The 22,365-nt window shown below is 43.3% G+C and overlaps 2 protein-coding genes across 2 annotated transcripts in view; both read left to right on the top strand.

The window, feature by feature from the left end:
* Positions 1 to 22,365, top strand: part of LOC136607875 (oocyte zinc finger protein XlCOF7.1-like) — a 102,609-nt gene that overhangs the window by 63,656 nt on the left and 16,588 nt on the right. The window lies entirely within an intron of this gene.
* LOC136615842 (zinc finger protein OZF-like) lies at positions 10,609 to 17,803 on the top strand. The gene is made up of 4 exons (XM_066594185.1): positions 10,609 to 10,668; positions 12,142 to 12,321; positions 12,406 to 12,529; positions 16,434 to 17,803. Exons 1-4 carry the CDS (start codon positions 10,609 to 10,611, stop codon positions 17,243 to 17,245), a joined length of 1,176 nt encoding a protein of 391 aa, XP_066450282.1. The 3' UTR covers positions 17,246 to 17,803.

Raw genomic sequence — 22,365 nt, 5'->3', positions numbered from 1 at the left:
CCTGTATGGCTCATAATTAATGCACAATGTACATTACAAAGTGCATTAATATGGCCATACAGAAGTGTATAGACCCACTTGCTGCCGCGGGACAACCCCTTTAATAGAGAAAGCACATAATAGACTCTTAAATGAGAAGGAAGAAAATTGGAAAACATCAGAAGAATCCAAGAAGGAACTAGAAAGTAAGAAGAAAAAAGAGAAGGATCATCAAGAGAAAACAAGAAAATACAAAATATAGCAATAATGACGGTAAAATAAGAAAAATATTAAAAAAGAACTGGAATATCCTTCGGGGTGACCCGAGCCTGGAGGAAACACTGGAAAATGACCCGAAAAGACTTTAAAAAAAAATAAAAAATAGGACCTTTCAAGACATTGTAGCCCCTCCAGTCGAAATGCAAGAAATAACAAAGAGACGTCTGACACCCCATTCAGCATTATTAGAGCTGTGTAGGAAAATCTGAACCGGGAGCTTGTAGACGCTGTAGGAAAAGATGGAAATGTTGTCCTTTTATAGCATCAAAAGGAACAAAATGTGAAAGGAGAATGAGACGGCCTCAAAGAATTACTTGGGCAACTAAAAATGGAACATGTTAGAATGTGGCATTAGGTAAGCAGGTAGGACCTCTAATAAACCAAGGACCCGCATAGGTCAACGTAGATTTAACATAAAAAACAATCTCCAACAACATAGTGTCTCTTGATACATAACTGGGATTACGAGGGACCACCATGTCACATCTGGTTTACGGTGAGCTTCTGGTTATCCACTTATCTTCTTTACCCTAGACGTCTCTCTTAAAGGGGTTGTCCCGCGCTGAAACGTTTTTTTTGTTTTTTTTTCAATAGCCCCCCCGTTCGGCGCGAGACAAACCCGATACAGGGGTTTAAAAAAAAAAAAAACGGATAGTACTTACCCGAATCCCCGCGCTCCGGTGACTTCTTACTTACCTTGCGAAGATGGCCGCCGGGATCTTCACCCACGGTGGACCGCAGGTCTTCTCCCATGGTGCACCGTGGGCTCTGTGCGTTCCATTGCCAATTCCAGCCTCCTGATTGGCTGGAATCGGCACACGTGACGGGGCGGAGCTACGAGGAGCAGCTCTCCGGCACGAGCGGACCCATTCAGAAGGGAGAAGACCGGACTGCGCAAGCGCGTCTAATCGGGCGATTAGACGCTGAAATTAGACGGCTCCATGGAGACGAGGACGCTAGCAATGGAACAGGTAAGTGAATAACTTCTGTATGGCTCATAATTAATGCACAATGTATATTACAAAGTGCATTAATATGGCCATACAGAAGTGTATAGACCCACTTGCTTTCGCGAGACAGCCCCTTTAATCTCCGTTGGATCGTGGACAAAGAGATTTTTCGATATGTGAACTTAGATGCAAGGTGCCAATGGGATTCCCCTTTCCAGAGTTAACCCATCGTGCACTAGGTGAGTTAACCTTCACCTATTTTGTTCTTGATTGAACATTGCTCTTATTTCACAAGGCGCATTCTTACACCTACTTTTTGCTGCCAGACGCATATGTTCAGAGATATTGAGCAAAAAGTGAAAAACAAAAGTAAAAATTTTGCTGTTTTATGTAGCTTGTACAGGTCTTGCAAAGCTGCAAACTTGGTTTCTTATTATTGGCTTAGGTCTTAACATATAAAAAAAATTAGAACTACATGACCTTTTGCGAGGTAGTATGTATAAATTAACTGGGCTTTACCAGTGGCATAATGGGTTATTTAGACAGCAGATAATAAATTCTAACGGCCGTGGAATTCCGACCCCATAGAGATAACATTGTGAGGCAGATATATCCGAGCGACTAATTCCGTCCCGCGGGAAAGTTCCCTAAAGGCCACGGAGGAAGTATAGCGTCATCCCCAAGTGTCGCTCTTATGGACGGACCGGCCTGTTCTTGACCCAAGTGTCGCTGTTCTGTCCGGACCGGCCTGTTATTGGCCCAAGTGTCGCTGTTCTGTACGGACCGGCCTGTTATTGGCCCAAGTGTCGCTGTTCTGTACGGACCGGCCTGTTGTTGGCCCAAGTGTCGCTGTTCTGTACGGACCGGCCTGTTATTGGCCCAAGTGTCGCTGTTCTGTACGGACCGGCCTGTTATTGGCCCAAGTGTCGCTGTTCTGTACGGACCGGCCTGTTATTGGCCCAAGTGTCGCTGTTCTGTACGGACCGGCCTGTTATTGGCCCAAGTGTCGCTGTTCTGTACGGACCGGCCTGTTATTGGCCCAAGTGTCGCTGTTCTGTACGGACCGGCCTGTTATTGGCCCAAGTGTCGCTGTTCTGTACGGACCGGCCTGTTATTGGCCCAAGTGTCGCTGTTCTGTACGGACCGGCCTGTTATTGGCCCAAGTGTCGCTGTTCTGTACGGACCGGCCTGTTATTGGCCCAAGTGTCGCTGTTCTGTACGGACCGGCCTGTTATTGGCCCAAGTGTCGCTGTTCTGTACGGACCGGCCTGTTGTTGGCCCAAGTGTTGCTCTTATGGACGGACCGGCCTGTTATTGGCCCAAGTGTCGCTGTTCTGTACGGACCGGCCTGTTGTTGCCCAAGTGTTGCTCTTATGGACGGACCGGCCTGTTATCGGCCCGAGTGTCGCTCTTATGGACGGACCGGCCTGTTAGTGGCCCAAGTGTCGCTCTTATGGACAGAGTGGCCTGTCATTGCCCCGAGTGTCGCTCTTATGGACGGACCGGCCTGTTATCGGCCCGAGTGTCGCTCTTATGGACGGACCGGCCCATTATTGGCCCAAGTGTCGCTCTTATGGACGGACCGGCCCATTATTGGCCCAAGTGTCGCTCTTATGGACGGACTGGCCCATTATTGGCCCAAGTGTTGCTCTTATGGACGGACCGGCCCATTATTGGCCCAAGTGTCGCTCTTCTGGACAGAGCGGCCTGTTATTGCCCCGAGTGTCGCTCTTATGGACTGTCCGGCCTGTTATTGCCCCGAGTGTCGCTCTTATGGATAGACCGGTCAGTTATTGGCCCAAGTATCGCTCTTATGGACGGACCGGGCTGTTATTGGCCCGAGTGTCGTTCTTGTGGACAGAACGGCCTGTTATTGGCCCAAGTGTTGCTCTTATGAACAGAACGGCCTGCTATTGGCCCGAGTGTCACTCTTACAGACAGACCGGCCTGTTATTGCCCCGAGGGTCGCTCTTATCGACGGACCGGCCTGTTATTGCCCCGAGGGTCGCTCTTATCGACGGACCGGCCTGTTATTGCCCCGAGGGTCGCTCTTATGGACAGACCGGCCTGTTATTGGCCCGAGTGTCACTTTTACGGACGGACCGGCCTGTTATTGCCCCGAGGGTCGCTCTTACAGACGGACCGGCCTGTTATTGCCCCGAGGGTCGCTCTTACGGACGGACCGGCCTGTTATTGCCCCGAGGGTCGCTCTTATGGACGGAGCTGTCTGTTTTTGGCCAAAGTGTCGCTCTTATAGACGGTCCGGCCTGTTATTGGCCCAAGTTCCTTTTTGCCCCTATAAATGTCCCTGTTTTTGACCCGGTAAATAGATTTGCATTAATAAATCTACAGTTGTGGCTGAACGCTCTGAGAATGACCCAAATTTTTGTTTTCACAAAGTTTACTTCTTCAGGTTTTATTAGATCTTTTAGGCCGCCCTCACACTGGCGTTCGAGGCAGTTCAGGGTTTCCGTCTCTGATTCATGTTTGGAGGAGAGAAACTAATAAAAAATGAAAAAAAAAATGAATCTGTTTTTTTTCTTCCATTTGATTTTGGTGGGGTTTCATAAAAAAAAAAAAAAAAATTTCTTTGCCGGAATAATAACCATGCAGATGGCACTATTTTTATGTCCCGAAAAACTGAAACATGACGAATGTCTTCCGTTGAAATTGCTATACATTCTATAACCTATTTTTTTTTTTTATTTTATTTTTTTTTTTTTTTTTGCCACCTCAATTGATGAACAAATCACCAAAGCCATCAGGATACCCAGGATTCAAATGCTCCAATACAAGGAGAAGAAAGAAAATAGTTGGTACGTCTAGTAGTGACCTACAATTCACAGCTAGGGGTACTAAGGAAAACTGCTAAGAAACTCCATCATATCCTACACAAGGATGACCATCTGACAACCATATTCCCAGACCCTCCCGTTCTGTATTACAGGCAACCTCCTCATTTGAGGAACTGTATAATCAAGAGTGCATTGTCCTCTGACATACAAAAAGGAACTTATCCTGTGCAGGGAATGTCCTGTTGGGGGCCTTTATGTTCGAGAAACAGGACAAAAACTGAAAGCGAGGATGAGATCTCATCGCCACACGATTAAAGAAAGACAGAATTCCCTGTGGCCGAGCATTTTTCTAGTCACGGATGCAACATAGAAGATATGAAAGGTACTATAATAAAAGGCAATTGGAAACCTCAGCGTCACAGAAGAATTTGAGTACAAGTTTTTAACCATCTTCACAGAATGAACCTTGGAGGTGGCTTCGTGCATCAGTGTAAAATATGAGAAATCTATAGGAGTGATAACACCCTGGCCTGATGTCCCCCCTAACACCAACTTAGAGACCATTAAACTTTCACATCCCTTATCAGTGGGCTAATTAAGTATTTTCCTCCTCTGCTCATCCTGTTCTGGTATTGTTTTAAGTGAAATTTTGTTTTGAGTTTTGCAGTAAAACATCTCATCTGTGTTAATTTTTTTTAACTGTATGTGTTGCACACTGCATAACACTACACGATTGCATCCCATTCATTTAGTTTTCCAGTGGATGGAGCTGTAAGTGAGCTTGAATCATAAGGGCTGACCAATGGAGTTGTGGTTGAGTGACTGGGAGGTTCCCAGTGACACGGCATCCTTTGATTGGCCGCAATGGAGCTAGGACATCCCAATAGGGGCGGCGCTTTCCCATTACAGATCAAGACAGCCCAATAACTATTGTACTGAATACAGACGCCATGGTGGTCACCATCTGACTGTGTGTTACTGCTACAAGGAGTTATGTTCAGGGCCATTTACACAGGATGATTATCATGTAGTCTAGCTTGATATGTTCAATTAAGAGTCAGGACATATGACTTTCCCCATGACTCCTCTGGGGGGCTGCCGCCTAGGTCCCACTCCCGCTCAAGTGTCTTGCCCTCCTCCGCTGTCTCTGCCTCTAGGAGTGTTCTGTATGAAGTAGAAATTTTCAAAGGTTCATCAGTGTTCTACAGACATAGACTCTCAAAGGCAGTCATAGGCCTCCCCAAGTGTTGTATGTTACTAAGGGACCTAACATAACGATAAAGTTGCAGATATTGGTACCATGATCCAGTCGGGGAATCCCCTCCACCCAAGATCTCCTGAAGAATCTTGATCCTATCATCACGTCCCGAAGCCATGGGATTGGATTGACATTCTAGTGAGAGTGCTCAGTATATCAAATCAATCATATATTTTAACCAAAATGCTATGTATGAAAAGGAACCTAGACATGTATAGTTTTTCAAGATTTGCCAAGGTATGTCAGAGCCCTTTCACAAATTAATCCCCAAATGTAGTCCCTGTTTTCACTGAAGTTTCCCTGTTAGTGATGTTCAAATTGTAGGATGTCTTGATGAAAGCACTCACCTGGCTGTTCTGAATAGGCATCTATGTTCTCTTTTTCCTGTTCTTTGAGAAAGTTGGGAAACTGTTGACATTCTAACTTAAGGTCCAACAAAAACTCCGGCTTTAACTTTTGCTTCTGGAAGCTTCAAGAAAAGATCTTGTAAATACTTGAATGCCGCTGATTCCTTGCCCAAAGCGGTGACAAATCACTTCATGAGGCCAATTTTGATGTGCAAAGGTGGCATTGGTAGCTTTAGAAGGTCTACAAGTGGCTCCTATTTAATGAAATTCTTTCCCACAGAAGACTCCTTACATTCAGGCCAATATTGTCTGTGGTAGTGTGCTCTAGTGTCTCTGCTATCCCAAAGACAAAGATAGCATGGAAACTTGGTAAACCTATTTTGATGTCTCCAATAACTTCCCAACCATATTCCTCAAATTTCTATGCATTTTGCAATCTCTTCACATTTTTGTAGTCTTGTTATGTTGAGCAGATTGAGCAAGGAGAAAAGAAGGATACTTGTTACCATTATGAAGTAATATTGCTTTAAAACTATTTGATGAACTGCCGATGAAGAGGCGCCACTCACCAGGATCAAATAGAATTCCAAGTTCTCTAAACATACCAGTTACATCATGACTATAGATGAGCGAGTATCTCCCCCGCTCGAGACTGCAGGTTCGGGTGCCGGCAGCGGGCACGGAGCTGCGGGGGAGAGCGGGGCGGAACGGAGGGGAGATCTCTCTCTCCCTCTCTGCCCCCCGCTCCTTCCTGCTGACAGCCGCTACTCACCGCTCCCCTGCGCCGACACCCGAACCTGCAGTCTCGAGTGGGGGAGATACTCGCTAAAGGCAATGCTCGCTCGAGCAGTTGCCTTTAGCGAGTATACTCGCTCATCTCTTAATCATGACAATAGTGCAGTTCATCTTCATGATTAAAAAAAAACTGGAAAAAGTGTGGTGTCGCTTCGTCTGATGCAACGCTTGTACAAGTCCCATTGCTTGAGTGTTGGTGTTACCAGCTCAGCATTCGACTTTGTAAGACCAAAGTCCCTGATCAAATCATTAAGATGTTTTTGGTTGGGATAGTATGGTTTTCTTTTACTGGTTTCATATTTAGCACTGTAATTTGGATCAGCAACATCCTCAGGACTGTCATATTCTCTACTTTCGTCACCAGGAAGTAAGTAGGAACAGGAAGTTCTAGGTCATGTAGCACAGAAGCATTGGATGATGGCATGTTTGGATAAATGACTGCAGGTGCATTCTTGCCTGCACATCATTTTAGAAGGGTCCACCATGCAAAAATAGTGGGTCATCGCCAAATCCGTGGAATACCAACTTCATGGCCCTCTTTTTTTCCTCTGTACCATCCTTCCAAAATATTCTTACACTTCTCACATGTGAAATGTTGAGTCCATGATTTGTCCTGGTCTCAAACAGGCATCCCAAGGTATGTCTCGTATGCTTCACACATCTTAATTGATGGTGAAATGGGGAACTTTTTTCCTCTTGCTTTAATAAATTCCCCACAAATATAACTAAATGGATCTGCTGGATGCTTGGAACCTCTTGCAGCCATATCTGCGCTGAAACAGCATGAAACTTGGGGGAAAACTAAACTAAACGATGATGAAATTAGGTGTTTATATAGATTCGAATGAGTAACAGTGAATTTAGGGATGTTTTATCAGAACCTGGAGATACAAAAACTTTTCTAACTTCTGGTACTCGAAAAATAGTGGAAAAAATGTATTATTATTTATCGAACTAATGAAACAGAGAGAAATTTGTTTTTATATGCTATTGTGCACTTACGGCGCATGAACAAAAATTAAAATATAGAAATATTTGAATTAGAGATGAGCGAGTATACTCGCTAAGGCACATTACTCGAGCGAGTAGTGCCTTAGCCGAGTATTTCCCCGCTCGTCTCTAAAGATTCGGGGCCGGCGGGGGAGAGCGGGGAGGAACGGAGGGGAGATCTCTCTCTCTCTTCCCCCCCCCCCCCCCCCCCCCCCGCTACCCACTGCAACTCACCTGTTACCCGCGCCGGCCCCCAAATCTTTAGAGATGAGCAGGGAGATACTCGGCTAAGGCACTACTCGCTCGAGTAATGTGCCTTAGCGAGTATACTCGCTCATCTTTAATTTGAATACATAAATATTATAATATTATTGTGGCAGCCACAAAAACCAGTTTCCGGGGTATAACAACTACCCTCAATAAGTGAGGATCTGCGTTTCACACATGATGATTTTGCAGTAGGATTTAGAGCTCTCTTTTTTTTTTTTTTTCTTAAAAGGTGCAATACTAGAATTCTTTAGTCAACCCAATTTTCTCATCGAGATTGGTCCTTGCCATGTATGAGCCACCAAGGATGAGCAAGTATGGGAATGAAATTACCAAAAGAATATTAAACATCTCCTTAGAGATCATCTACCTGCTGACCGGGGAGGTAAGCTTTTCTACATTTCTATGATATTTTTGTATTATTTAACAAATCAGATTCTAGGAAGTAATAGGATCAATCCAGTGTCCGGTATAACCGCTCCTAGAAGTAAAGGAGGACTAAAGAACTGAAGAAGATAAAATATGAACATCAGCCACCAATATGGTCAGTTCTGTATGGTGGGAACCAATGAGCTAATAGTAATGTTGTAGGAGCAATCAGAATGTTAAAGGAGATGTCCCGAGGCAGCAAGTGGGGTTATACACTTCTGTATGGCCATAATAATGCACTTTGTAATATACATTGTGCATTAATTATGAGCCATACAGAAGTTATAAAAAGTTTTTTACTTACCTGCTCCGTTGCTAGCGTCCTGGTCTCCATGGTGCCGACTAATTTTTGGCCTCCGATGGCCAAATTAGCCGCGCTTGCGCAGTCCGGGTCTTCTGCTGTTCTCTATGGGGCTCCGTGTAGCTCCGTGTAGCTCCGCCCCGTCACGTGCCGATTCCAGCCAATCAGGAGGCTGGAATCGGCAGTGGACCGCACAGAAGAGCTGCGGTCCACGAAGATAGAGGATCCCGGCGGCCATCTTCAGCGGTAAGTATTGAAGTCACCGGACCGCCGGGATTCAGGTAAGCGCTGTGCGGGTGGTTTTTTTAACCCCTGCATCGGGGTTGTCTCGCGCCGAACGGGGGGGGGGTTTAAAAAAAAAAAAACCCGTTTCGGCGCGGGACATCTCCTTTAAGTAGGCTCATTGTAAAGGAGGAACCAACCAACAGTCAGGAACCAGCAGGATTATGTGGACTGAGTTTCAGCTGGAGATTTGGATTTTTGTCACTAGCTTGACATCTGTATATACAGGAGACTGACAACAGGAGGGAGAGCACATGTTCCATCTAGTCTGCTGGGAAAATCGAGAGACGAACCCCTGCCGGATGGCTGAGGCCTCCTGGTCGTCCACAGCATTCGTGGGTGCAACAGATAGGCAACGGTACCTCCTTCGATATCTACACTGAATGGAACAATGCTCTCGGTCATTTTAGATCGGCTCTATGGACCTGCATCATCCAAGCGAGATAACTAATAACTATAAAAACCATCATGCGGCCGGCCAACTGACAACAGGCTGAGCTTACCACAGGCTGTGCTGATAGCCATTGTTATAAGCTGGCAGCCCACAGGAGAACAATAGACATGCATTTACAGAACAGCCCCCCTGCTGTTCTGTAAATACATTTCCATGTGACTCACTAAAATAGAAATTATGTTAATTAGCTGCTGCTGAACATTAGCAGCTAATTAAATGATCATTTAGCTATGTAAAATGATCGCTCAAAACTGTCACTCAAACTGTCTTTTGAGTGATTATCGTTGTGTCTAAAAGGGCCTTTAGACTACATGTATGATTATCTTAAAGGGCCTCTCTGGTACCTTTTTTTGTTTTTCATTCAGTATGTAACTAGTATAACCTGCTTTAATTTTTCCTTTCTGAAGATTACCCTCTTCATTTGGCAGGATCACATGGACTTAGTTTGACATGGAGATTTGGATTTTTGTCACTAGGGTAACATCTATGTAGACAGAAGACTGACAACCAGAGGGGAATACATGGTCTATCCAGTCTGCAATTCTATTACTTCCCTTCTTTTTATCCCTTAGGATAGATATATGTATATCTTGGGTACACTTGAAGGGCCCCTCTGGTGATTTTCTTTTCATTCAGTATGTAACTACCCTGTTTCCCTGAAAATAAGACATAGCATGATTTTCCAGAACTTTTGAGGATGCTTGAAATATAAGCCCTACTCCAAAATTAAGCCCTGCTAACAGTGAATTTAAAAAGTCCATTTAAATAGTGTCCAGGCAGTTATACATGTAAAAAAGTTAAACCTTTTTGAACAAAAATGAATATGTCTTATTTTCGGGGAAACACGGTAGTATAACCTGCTTTAATTATTCCTTTCTGAACATTGCTCTCTTGGGTCTTGTAATCTCATTGTGATGATTTGGGAATTACTTGTTTCCCTGTGACTCCTACAAAGAATGGTCTTTGGTCATTCTGTCTTCTTGGATGATGAAATTATGTGGACTGTACCACACAGGCTCTTCACAGGAAGATAGGAACTCCTACTGCTGATTACAGCGGACAACAAAAATGTACTTTGAAATTTTTTCCTTTCTCAAAATAGTTAAACAACCTGAATTTGGGGTCAATAAACACAAAGATGACATTAGATTTTGTTTATTAGCTCTGGTTCATAAGATATGCCTAATTTAAAATCAAAATACTAATGCGTTTTGACGTTTGTTCTTTTCTCAAAATGAACTAAACTAGCCTAATTTTGGGTCGAGGAAAATGAATATGACCTTATGTTTTATTTAGTCGGCCTAACTCTAGTTTTATAGATACACTGACTTCAAATATAAAGGCTTAATCATGTGAACGGATTCTCTTTGCTAGTCCCTTGTACTCCTTTTCTGGGGCGTCTCTTGTCACCGTCCAACAGTCCGCAAGCAGAGAAACGTTCCATTTTCCCTGATACCTTTGTTCCATTTCCGATATATCCTGATGGTATCGCTCTCCATGTTCGTCACTCGCGGCACCGCCGTTGTCAGGGAAGAAGTCCAGGTGAGAATGTAGGAGATGGATTTTGTCTGACATGTTGCACCATAATTGATGGTACTTTTCTAGAAGATTATTTACAATCTCAATGTAGTTGTCAACTCTTTGATTTCCCAGGAAGCCAACATCTTTAAATGCCTCTCATGCTGCTTTCTCATGACCCTGAAGAACTTGAATACTTAATTGCATTTTTGTATTGTATTATATACATATCAATTCTAAGATTTAGGCATTACGGTATCTGATTTACATTTTACCACATGGGTTTAATTTCTTCCCTCCTATAACATACAATTTCCATCATGTTCTCTCCTTTACCTTCTTTCAGGAACAAATATTGCTGCAATAATGTTTATAATGACAGTGTAAGCTCTTACCGGCGCTAGATAGGAGTCGCGGATGTAGTAGCCATGCGGGACCGGAGAGTAGTCAGGAAGAAGCCTGAGGTTGTCAGCAGGTAGTCACGTTTGCAGTACAAATGGATGAGGTGGAAAGCATAGTGAGATGGAAATCCAGAACTTGTTATCGGAAGGTCTTGTTTGCAGTTCAAATAGCTGAGGCAGAAAGCATAGTCAGGAGCACATCCAGGAGTCTTCAGCAGGTAGTCACAGGTTGCAGGAGAGGAGCAGCTGAGGAGATGTAGCTTGATAAAGGCAGTGGAGCACAATAATCATGTGCTGGTGTAGTGGCAGGATCAGGATTTTATAATATGCCTGATCAGGAAACAGAGGCGGGCTCAGGACTAGGAGGCAGGGAACATAGAAAAAGACTAGAGTCAAATGCTGGATGGCTTAGTAGAGAATGCTACTGACTGGAGTACAGGAGGTACCCGGTTCAATTCCTGACAAACGGGGACCAACAACAAGGCACTTATCACTTGGATAAAAAGGATACCCCTTTAAAAAAATATACTCCTTTTGTTAAAATTCTTTTATAGCATTAAACACAATATACACACAATAATAAAAAATATATATAAGGGTTCTTCAGTAGGTATTACTGCAGTTTGTTGATTCTAACTGATGTTCGTGGTATCGAATACATAGATGATTTTTCAGGGATACTCAGCCTAAATTAGAGGCGATGTTCAAATAGCACATTGTTACTATAAAAGGCCCTGTGATCTCCCTGCCTATCTGTGGAGCGATCGCCCTGACAAGAGCGCTCCCACTCAATGTGGGCTAACGTTTCTCTAACCGAAGAAAACCATAAGAACAACACGTAAACCTGTGTATCCAGTTGCTGCACTAGTCCAGCATTTTACTGAACGAAAAAGTCCTGCAGTCGGCGCTGGATGCTCTGAAGAAAAAGAGCCTTAAGATCTTGACATCTTTCCTGATTAGTTTTATGAGATCTTCCACAATTTTTGTAGTCCATCTTTGAACTTGTTCTATTTTGTAGGTAAGATCTCAATCTCTCACTTTCTACTGAGGGAAGAACACTGGGTTCAGTTCTCTACATGTCTCTCTCCATACACAGGATTACACAATAGTGAAGAAGACACCGGGTGACGGTTCAACTCCCAACAGCCATCTCCATGAGTCAGGAGGCTGGAGTAGGAGCCAGAGCCCCATCACAGAGGATCCTCCTTACTTACCGATACATGAGCAGAAGATCCTAGAGCTCACCAACAAGATCACTGAGCTGCTGACTGGAGAGGTGACACTGCTGGGAATGCTGGGAAATTATACAGTAACAGCACTAGAGGTGTCTGGGTAATGACGGTATCATTGTGTGTGTCAGGTTCCTATAAGGTGTCAGGATGTCGCTGTCTATTTCTCCATGGAGGAGTGGGAGTATTTAGAAGGACACAAGAATCTGTACAAGGATGTCAAGATGGAGAACCACCAGCCTCCAATATCACAAGGTAAGAAGAGATGTACAAGACAAAGTATACAGTATATTACACTACGTATATTAATATTTTTCAGCGTCTTGTTGCCTGATACTGTTTTGAGGCCCTGATACCATCTTGTGCAGTACATTTCCATGTGAGCAGTATGACATTTAATTTAGGATCTCACCAATTTAGGCTCTTTCATATGACTTTAGACCCCTATCCTTTCTATATGTGTCAAGCATATCCATATCGCTCCATCAGCTGATGGATGTCAAAGATGCAACAGCAGGAAATACAGGTGCGGATACGTATAGGACTCGATGTCCAATATCACCTAACTGAGGACTTATTACTAACCCAATGTTGAGTCCCATTTTTACTTTTTTTTTAAGTTCACAACAATTTGTGGGGTCCATTGCTAAGAATAGAAGAACACTAGATTTGGAGATAAGAACTGGCAACCACATGCTCCAATATTTATCTGTAATGAAAATGGAAATAAAATAATATAATAATAATAATCTTTATTTGTATAGCGCCAACATATTCTGCAGCGCTTACATAGCAGGGGGAATACAGAAAGACAAAAAATACAAAAATTACAGAACCACGGTTACAATAGTAATCAGTTGATGGAAACAATAGGGGTGCGGGTCCTGCTCCAACGAGCTTACATACTACAAGTAATGGGGTGATACAGAAGGTAAAGGGCTGGAGATGTGCACGGTATGGCGAGGTGGAGAGTGAGGGATGCTATATACAGACAATGGTCTGACATTTGGCCGTGTGACAGCAGGATCAGGATGATTGCAGGAGCGGTTTGTGACAGCTAGCAGGGATTGCAGTCAGTAGGTCAGGGAGCATGTTATCAGGGGGGTACAGAGGAGTTTGTTTAGGGAATGCGGTAAGCCTCCTTAAAGAGATGCGTTTTTAGAGCACGCCTGAAGTTTTTCGAGTCCTGGATTGCCCGGGTATCCTTTGGTAGTGCGTTCCAGAGGACTGGTGCTGCTCTGGAGAAGTCTTGGAGGCGGGAGTGAGAAGTTCGAATTAGAGGGGTGCGAGGTCTAGTTTCGTTAGCATAGCGGAGAGCCCGGGCTTGGTGATGGATTGAGATGAGGGAGGCAATCTAGAGGGGCGCTGCGCTGTGGAGGGCTTTGTGGATGAAGGTAGTGAGTTTAAATTGAATTCTGTATTTAACAGGCAGCCAGTGCAGTGACCGGCGCAGGGCAGAGGCGTCCGAGTAGCGGCTGGACAGGAAGATGAGCCTGGCTGCTGCATTCAGGATGGATTGGAGAGGGTAGAGTCTGGTGCGGGGGAGGCCGATCAGCAACGAATAGCAATAATAATAATTGATTGAGGGCAACAGTAAGCGTTTTTAGCGTGTCTATGGTGAGAAAAGAGCGGATTCTTGCGATGTTCTTGAGGTGCAGCTGACATGTTCGGGCGAGAGATTGGATGTAGGGGGTAAATGATAGATCGGAGTCGAATATAACTCCAAGGCAGCGGGCATGTTGTCTAGGAGTTATGGTGGCGCCACACACTGAGATGGAGATGTCAGGATGAGGTCGGTTAGTGGAGGGTGGAAATACCAGGAGGTCAGTTTTAGAGAGGTTTAGTTTTAGATAGAGAGAGGACATGGTGTTAGAGACAGCGGTCAGACAGTTGGTGATGTTTTGGAGGAAAGGTGCAGAGATGTCACGGGAAAAGGTGTATAGCTGGGTGTCGTCAGCATAGAGGTGGTATTGGAACAGGTTTTCATGCAAACCCGCAGCTGCCGGGAATCAAAAGCATCTTATATCTGCTAATGAAATAGAAGGGGGTACCCAAGAGAAACAGGAAATCTCCTTCTGGTAGGTGAGGTGTTACTATTACGGGCTTCTGTTGCTTGGTGAATGTCTGCAGAACCCTTCTGAGGAGGTACGTTAGCCAATGTTGTTGGGGAAGGTTGCGTTCAGCTCCAATGTTTATTTTTCAACGGATTATTCAGTTTTTGCCTATTTTGTGATGGCCCATTCATACGAACAACGTGCAGCTGTGAAATGCATTCGTAAAAAAAAGGTTGCACGGAGCAATATTGGGTGAATACAGAGGGCGAGGCAGGGGTGTCTTGCCGTTTTCAATCATAAAATGATTTAACACTCAGCGCTGTCGGCAAACAGATGACTGGTACTTCCATCATGACAACGCCCCTGCCCACACAATGTTAAGCAATGAGACTCTTGCCTTGCTCTTCAGAAGGCCCCCAGGTGCCATGTCAATCAAATGCACCTCACAATCGTATCCCGGGGACGCCATTCAGGACCACCAAACTACGATCGAGGCATTTAAATGCCTCTGTCAAAAAGTGACAGCGGTATTTAGCAGGTTAACAGTCGTGATCAGCAGCTGTTGGACAGCCAGCATCTGTCTTGTATGGGGCAGGATCAGCAGGATAAACCCCACAAACCCAGATCGTAAATGTACGCCCTGTGCTGTTAATGGGTTAATTACAACTTCTATGAGAAATATCCTTCGTCAGCAGCATGCCCCCTCATGTAAACACTGGATGAGCTGCTGACAGTATTATAAAGTTATGACAGGACAGGGTTAACGAATGATCATTCATACAAGTCCCTCACGATAATTGTGACTTGGAAATTAAAATTCCTTTTACTTAAAGTAAAACACACAAGAATGGCTTGATAGGCAGTCTCCCAAGGCAGCTCTGGGGCCTTTTAGAAGGCCCCTGGCTGCCATGACACCTGCATGGCTCCGCCGATCTCATGGCGGGATGGGGGGGGGGGGGCGTACGGGACGTTCGGGGGATTTAAATGCCGCTGTCAGAATTGACAGCAGCATTTAAAGGATTAATAGCCTCTAAATGCTGACGCCCGCACTGTATGGAGGGAGATAGCGGCACTATCTCCCTCCATACACATCCTGCAACGGCAGGACGTAAAAACACTATTGGGCCGTCACTGAGGGGTTAATGTGGTTTTTTTAGTTGCTGTTAAAATGCGTTTCAAGACACATAATGTATTTTTACCATGGTTTTGTGCTACAGGTTTGGGTCCTTAATAGCTGAACCACCTATTTCACATTTCTACTCCATTGTTATACTTACAGACATCTTGTAGCTGGACTCTGCAGCCACGTCATTGGGTCCACAATTTTAGTCCTTGATAGGACCCTCTATCCCATTAAACAGCCCAAGTGTTTGCTGTGCAGAATAAAAATGTTTTTACTTTATACTGGAGCAGAGATGCAGTCGGAAGCTCTTGTTCACGACCTGAGGGTTGCAGGTTCAATCCCCACTTGGTTCAGGTAGCCGGCTAAAGGTTGACTCAGCCTTCCATCCTTTAGAGGTTGGTAAAATGAGTACCCCACAAAAAAATTGTCTGCCAAGAAAATGTAACGATGTGATGTCACCCTTTGAGTCAGTACTGACTCAGTGCTCGCACTGGAAACTTTACCTTTACCTTAATTTATTGTACAGGTTGTTATAGATGTGACAATAGAAACGCGTGTTTTTTTCAATTAAAAAAAAAAATGTAAAAGTTTTTATTTTTTGTTACATTTTTTTCTTTTTCTTTTCTTATGTTCCTATAAGGGGCTTGAATCTGTCATCCTATGACATGAATTGTGTTTGTTGCCATTGATGCATTTAATGGTGTTGGACAAAGACTTATAAGGCTGGAAACACACATGCAGTTTTGGGGGCAATTTGTAATGTAGTTTTTTTTTTTGTTCTGAATGCCAGAAGTAGATTCCAAGGGAATGGGAAATATAAACAGAGGATTTATACATCATCTTCTTTCTAACTCTGGCTTTGACTTGAAATACTGTATCAAAATCCGTAGGTGTTTTTCCAGCCTAATAAGAATTTTATATATTTGGCTACTTTTTGCAGCTGAAAAAAAAAAATCACTAAATACAAATTTAATCCCAACAGAAAATCCCATTGAGGACTTTGATGGAAACTTCATGTCATCGCTAAAGTGTAAAACAGAAGATGAAGATATTGTGCAGCACTCTCCAGGAGAAAACCTCATTATTCATAATGTTCAGCCAGTATTTAACAATACAGATCTATCATATAATCTCCCAAATCACGAGGAACCTTCTCCTGATCAATCTCAGAATTTTGCTACAAGTACAGGTCACACCGTGGGTAACAGTCTGCAATATGGAAAACAGTTGGCAAAAAGCTCAGGTCTATTTATACACAAAATAATTTGCACAGATGAGAAGCCATATTCATGTTCAGAATGTGGGAAATGTTTTCTAGAAAAATCAAACTTTGTTAGCCAGGAGAGAATTCACACAGTAGAAAAGTCGTTTATATGCTCAAAATGTGGGAAGGCTTTTTCAAACAAAACAAATCTTCTTACACATGACAGAATTCACACAGGAGAGAAGCCATTTTCATGTTCAGAATGTGGTAGATGTTTTACAGTTAAATCATGTCTTGTTAGACATCAGAGAACTCACACAGGGGAGAAGCCATATTCATGTTCAGAATGTGGGAGATGTTTTACAGATAAATCAGTTCTTGTTAAACATCGGAGAATTCACACAGGAGAGAAACCATTTTCATGTTCAGAATGTGGGAGATGTTTTACAGATAAATCAGTTCTCGTTAGACATCAGAGAGTTCACACAGGAGAGAAGCCATTTTCATGTTCAGAATGTGGAAAATGTTTTACACAAAAAACAACTCTTGTTATGCATCAGAGACTTCACACAATAGTGAAGCCATTTTAATGTTTAGAACACTGGAAATGTTTTACTGCTAATGCCAAACATGGGGCTCATCATAGATGTCAGAAAGTTGACGAGCCATTTTAATAATTTTTGTTATAAATTGAAAACTCCCATGAGAGATTACTTAGCGAAAAGTTAATAGTCTCATTTAAAACGGGCTAAATGCTTGTATTTTTGATGAGTTTGACAGCTAATTCTGGGATGTTAGGGGAAAAAATCCTTCCGTGGATACTCAGTAGTTTCTGGGCAAGGCGTGTTCCATGTGTTTTCTGGTACTTCAGTAGCATTTCCTGTGTGCTGATGCTGCAACGGCACTTGTGTTTTGTGCCAGTGTATTGTTTGCCATAGAATATGCATCACTGCCGGCAGCTGGTGGAATAAGTTTCTACTTTGGATTTTATTTCTGCTTTCTTTCTGTGTTGGAGCATAACATGGCATTTGCCTTTTCTAACATGAAGCTCCTGTGGGGCTTCCTTGCTACATACATGCTCACATCAGTTAGAGTTAGAGATGAGCAAACGTGCTCGTTTAGGGCGATTTCGCAATCGAGCACCGCTTTTTTCTAGTAACTGACTACTCGTGCGAAAAGATTCGGGGGGCGCTGGGGGCGGCGTGGTGGAGTGGGGGCGTAGCAGTGGGGAACAGGGGGCAGCTCTTTCCCCCCGCTCGACCCCCGGCGCCCCCCGAATCTTTTCGCCCGAGTAGTCAGTTACTCGAAAAAAGCGGTGCTCGATTGCGAAATCGCCCTAAACGAGTACGTTCACTCATCTCTAGTCAGAGTGTAAATTATTTTTGTTTACAAGGTATTTATTAAAAACCAAGGTATGTAACAATGTTTCATAATGAAGGCACAATAAACTTTAATCATATAAACATTCCATCATATTGTCCTCTATTTTAGTGACCATAGCTTCCATTATAAAGATAACAAAACCTCTGTCATCTCATTTGATGCCCATCTGCATCCGGCGTGAGCCCGACAAGATATATGGTGGTCAATATGAAATGGCAAATCCAGAGTAGGCCTGAGATTCCACAAGGATTTCCTAGTGATGGAGACGACACCTGGTAGTAACCAGGAGAAACAACAAGAAAAAGAAAAGACAAAGAGGGAGAGGAGCAGGAAGTAAGAAGAATGAAGAGGAAAAGGAAGAAAAGATGGCAAAATAGGATATGGTGTACCCATCGGAGGCAACCCACACACTCCACCCTCCAGAATCTCCTCATTGAAACCAATCAATTTAATAACCAGTTAGAGAAAGAGGACAAGCCTCTGAATTCTGTGCACTTCGTCTATGTAGAGAGAAACCCTTCAAGATCCTCATCTAGATCCAAGCATCCTTGCTCTTCCAAATAGCTTAGATGATCCATAGCCTCTACCCATACATTTCTCAGGAACCCAATATCTTTTTTACAAAACCTAGGTATGACTTAAAGCATAGCCATTACAAAGTGACATAGAATTCCCTTTTTAAATTTAGAGATTGAGCCCAGGAGCAGAGATAGAAGTGCCATTTCTGGAGTGATATCTACTGAGTATCTAAACAGTTTTTTTTTTAAAGCTAGAGATATCTTGGATATAAATGGATTTCCCCTCCATATGTATAGCACGGAGCCCATAGTTGTGGAGCATCTCCAACATTTATGTGATATTGATTGGAAAATGTTATGTATTCCCATTTCAAACAGAGGAGGAAAAGAAGTGCTAAGTGTTTTGTTAACCCAAACCTAAGTGAGTGAGCGAGCCAAGTGTGCGTGGCTGACATAACTGTACTGTGTCGTAAGTGTGATTTGGGATTAGTGACTTTGGGAAAGTCATTTGTATTTTATTACTTTTTATCTATCCGAATTTTTGCATATACTACTTTCATCTAATCTATCTGGTCCCCATTTAGAATACACACGTCTACATACCAATGTTCTTGAGGGATTGGATATTGAACACAACCAATACACTTAAAAAAAGCCACAAATTTACTTACAGAGGTCCAGCCCTCTACCAGTTTTTGGGGGACCTCCGGGTCGTGGAGTTCTCGTGCCCATTTTTTAAACAAGGAAGTATCATCCTGTACGCCCCATCCGTCACTAAATTGACAATACAGATCGGATAGAGAGTGTTTCTGGATATGCACACCTATGAATAAATCAATTGGTTTAAGTATTGCCTCTTTAGAGACATCAGCCAGTCTAGTGTTCAAAAAGCTCCGTATGTGCGCATTTGACAAAAATTGTGATGCAGGTGAGTTATAAACCTCCCGCATTTCCTCAAAAGTTCTATATCTAGGTTCTTCCTCGTGAAGGAGATGTTGAACCTTCTCAATACCCTTTTCACACCATATGTTAAAAATTTTATTTTCTTGTCCCTCCGCAAACTCCGGATGTCCCCATATACCAATATGTTTTGATAATTTGAACTATTATCTGTAAGCTTTATGGGTGATTTTCCAAGCCGCAATAGTATCCCTTGCCATGATAGAGTATTTAGCCCCTGGTGGGAGGTTAGTGAATCTTGTGTGCAGAAGAGTGTTTAGATTCCATGGATGTAGCAAGCTTGAGTCTAGATCATAGTTTAAATAGTGACTAGACCTCTGTAGCAGGTCCAATGAGTGTTTCATAAGACTAGCTATGTTGTATGCGCGTACATCTGGGAAATTTATCCCACCCTTATATTTTGGAAGCATAAGCTTTTTCAAAGCAATGCGCGGGCCTTTTTTTGATCAAATAAAGGCAGTGAACGCAGTGTTCAGTTTTCCCAAGTCTTGACGCTTTAGCAGCAATGGGTCTCCCGCGGGGACGGCTCCCGCAGGCTTCTAGTGAAGACTATGGAAGTCGTCCAGATCCGTGGGAGACCCGTACAAGAATTAAACTCACCTGCTCCGGACGATGCGGTTCTTCCCTTCTTCGCGGCCGGATCTTCTTTCTTCGGCCAGCGGATGTGCCGAGCACATCCGCCGGGCCGAAGAAAGAAGATCCGGCCGCAAAGGAAGGAAGATCGGCATTGTCCGCAGCAGGTGAGTTTATTCTGATTTTTAGCCTCATGTCCGCGGGGCAGGAGGGACCCGCTACGGATTCTACATGAAGAATCCGCGGCGGGCCTGATTTTCCCCGTGGACATGAGGCTTAAGGGGTATAGGAGTTTGGGGAAGCTTATCATTTTGATCAAATAACATCTACCCAAAAGGGGCAGTGGTAAATTATTCCATCTATAAAGTTCATTTATAATTTTATGTATTATTGGGGCATAATTTTATTTATATAAACTTTCGGGGACCTTGCCTATATTTATTCCCAGGTATTTAATAGATTCCTTTACTAAGGTGACAGGGATTTCTTTAATGTCTATATTATGTAAGCTGCCCTGGGGAGAAATGTCGTCGTATTGCTTTCCAAAAGACTCAAGATGGGCGAAAATGCTCGGTAGATCCGTGCGTGGATATGCAAGTGCCAAAAGTAGATCATCTGCGAAAAGCATGGTTTTCACCATCCTGTTACCAATCTGAATTGCTTCTATTTCCTTGTTGTCCTCTAGCATAAGCGCCAATGGTTCTATTGCGATATTAAAGAGCAGAGATGAAAGGGGACACCCCTGTCTAGTGCCCTTCTGTAGCGGGAACCGTGAAGAAAGAAAACCAGAGGTATAGATTTGTGCTTGTGGGAAGGAGTAAAAATTCCACACATAAGAGCAAAAGGAGCCTACAAAGCCCATTTTACCTATTACTGCCCTCAACCATTTCCAAGAGATGTTGTCAAAAGCCTTTTCTGCATCTATTGTCAAAAGGGCAGAAAAGGAGTGGGCTGATGGATTGTTTTTAATCTCATCAAGGATTGTTAGTATCTTCCGTATATTTGCAGTGGCCGATCTGCCTTTTTAAAACCCGGACTGTATAGGAGAAATCAACTGTGGTAGTACAATGGCTAAGCGATCTGCCATAATTTTTGCTAACAAATTTAAATCAGTGTTAATCAGCAAGATCGGCCCATAGGCCATCGCATCAGAAGGGTTCTTACCAGGTTTTGGGAGCAATTTAATGTAACCCGTATTCATCTCAGTTGGGATGGGAGTTTCATGTATATATCCATTAAACAGAGTCTCCAATAGTGGGTCGCCTGATCCTTAAGGATTAGAGAACTCTCCTGTGTATCCATCCGGCCCTGGGGCTTTATTATTTTTCAAGTTTGAAATGGCTTCTTTTATTTCTAGCTGCGATATGGGGGCATTCAGCAGGGAACACGGATCTGCAGACAAAGATAGCGAAATATGAGGGGGGATATCGAAATGTCTGATTGCATTTGATTTTGTGCATACAGTTATGAGTAGAATTTATAAAAGATATCATTTTATTTTTTTTGGGATGCTATTGCATTTTACCGTAGTGATCTTTCAAACCAGAAATATTTGATATCATGAATGGTCCTTTTGCTAATTTAGCCATGAGTTTGCCCGATTTGTTCCAAAATTTAAACAACTGTGCCTCGTTGTATGAGTATGATAGTTGTTCTCTCTTATATGGCCATATATCATAGGACTCTTTAGCTTGAGTTTTGGTTGGGTTAGGACGAAATCCTAGCTCCCTGCTTGCTATGGGGCACCTACATAGCTCTTCTCCCCAAAGGCACACAGGAAAAATGCATAACATTCAATCCCATAATCACATTAGAGAAATGTACTGTATGGCAGGCAACCTGTAAGGAAGGGAGTTTTAGGTTAGACAACAAGCATAGCCCAACGTTACTTTTGATTCCTGTGCAAAGTTTGGCATGTATATTCCGGAAGAAAACATGCAACAACAGAGATTCTTGGCAAACTATCTATTGATGACATGGCACCCGCTAGGATGTGCAAGAGTCCATAGAAAACAAAGTAAATCCCCAATGCGGTGGTGTGGTGCACTAACACAAGCGTCCCTGAAAAGAGGGTAGAAGAATCATGAGCATCATCAACAAACAACAAAACTTAGCAAACATCAAGTAGTCTCGAGGCGCATATCTTAAATGTTGCAAAACTGTTAAACTTGTAACTTGTAGGACACTGAGTAGTCTCTCAGGGCAATGAGCTTAGTTGCGGCAAATGTTGCAATAACTATATACAGGTACTTCTGAATCCATAGGACTTGTAGAAT

The sequence above is a fragment of the Eleutherodactylus coqui genome, chromosome 1 (assembly GCF_035609145.1).
Source record: "Eleutherodactylus coqui strain aEleCoq1 chromosome 1, aEleCoq1.hap1, whole genome shotgun sequence".
NCBI lineage: Eukaryota > Metazoa > Chordata > Amphibia > Anura > Eleutherodactylidae > Eleutherodactylus > Eleutherodactylus coqui.
Note: the sequence above shows the minus strand (reverse complement) of the source record. Positions and strands in the feature narration are given on the sequence as shown.

What these genes read in the sequence shown, in the direction of transcription:
- LOC136615842 (XM_066594185.1), top strand. Translation starts at nt 10,609, where the DNA reads ATGGTATCGCTCTCCATGTTCGTCACTCGCGGCACCGCCGTTGTCAGG. An exon ending in TTGTCAGGGAAGAAGTCCAG is followed by an intron (nt 10,669 to 12,141) that starts GTGAGAATGTAG and finishes CTCCATACACAG; the next exon opens with GATTACACAATAGTGAAGAA. An exon ending in CCAGCCTCCAATATCACAAG is followed by an intron (nt 12,530 to 16,433) that starts GTAAGAAGAGAT and finishes TAATCCCAACAG; the next exon opens with AAAATCCCATTGAGGACTTT.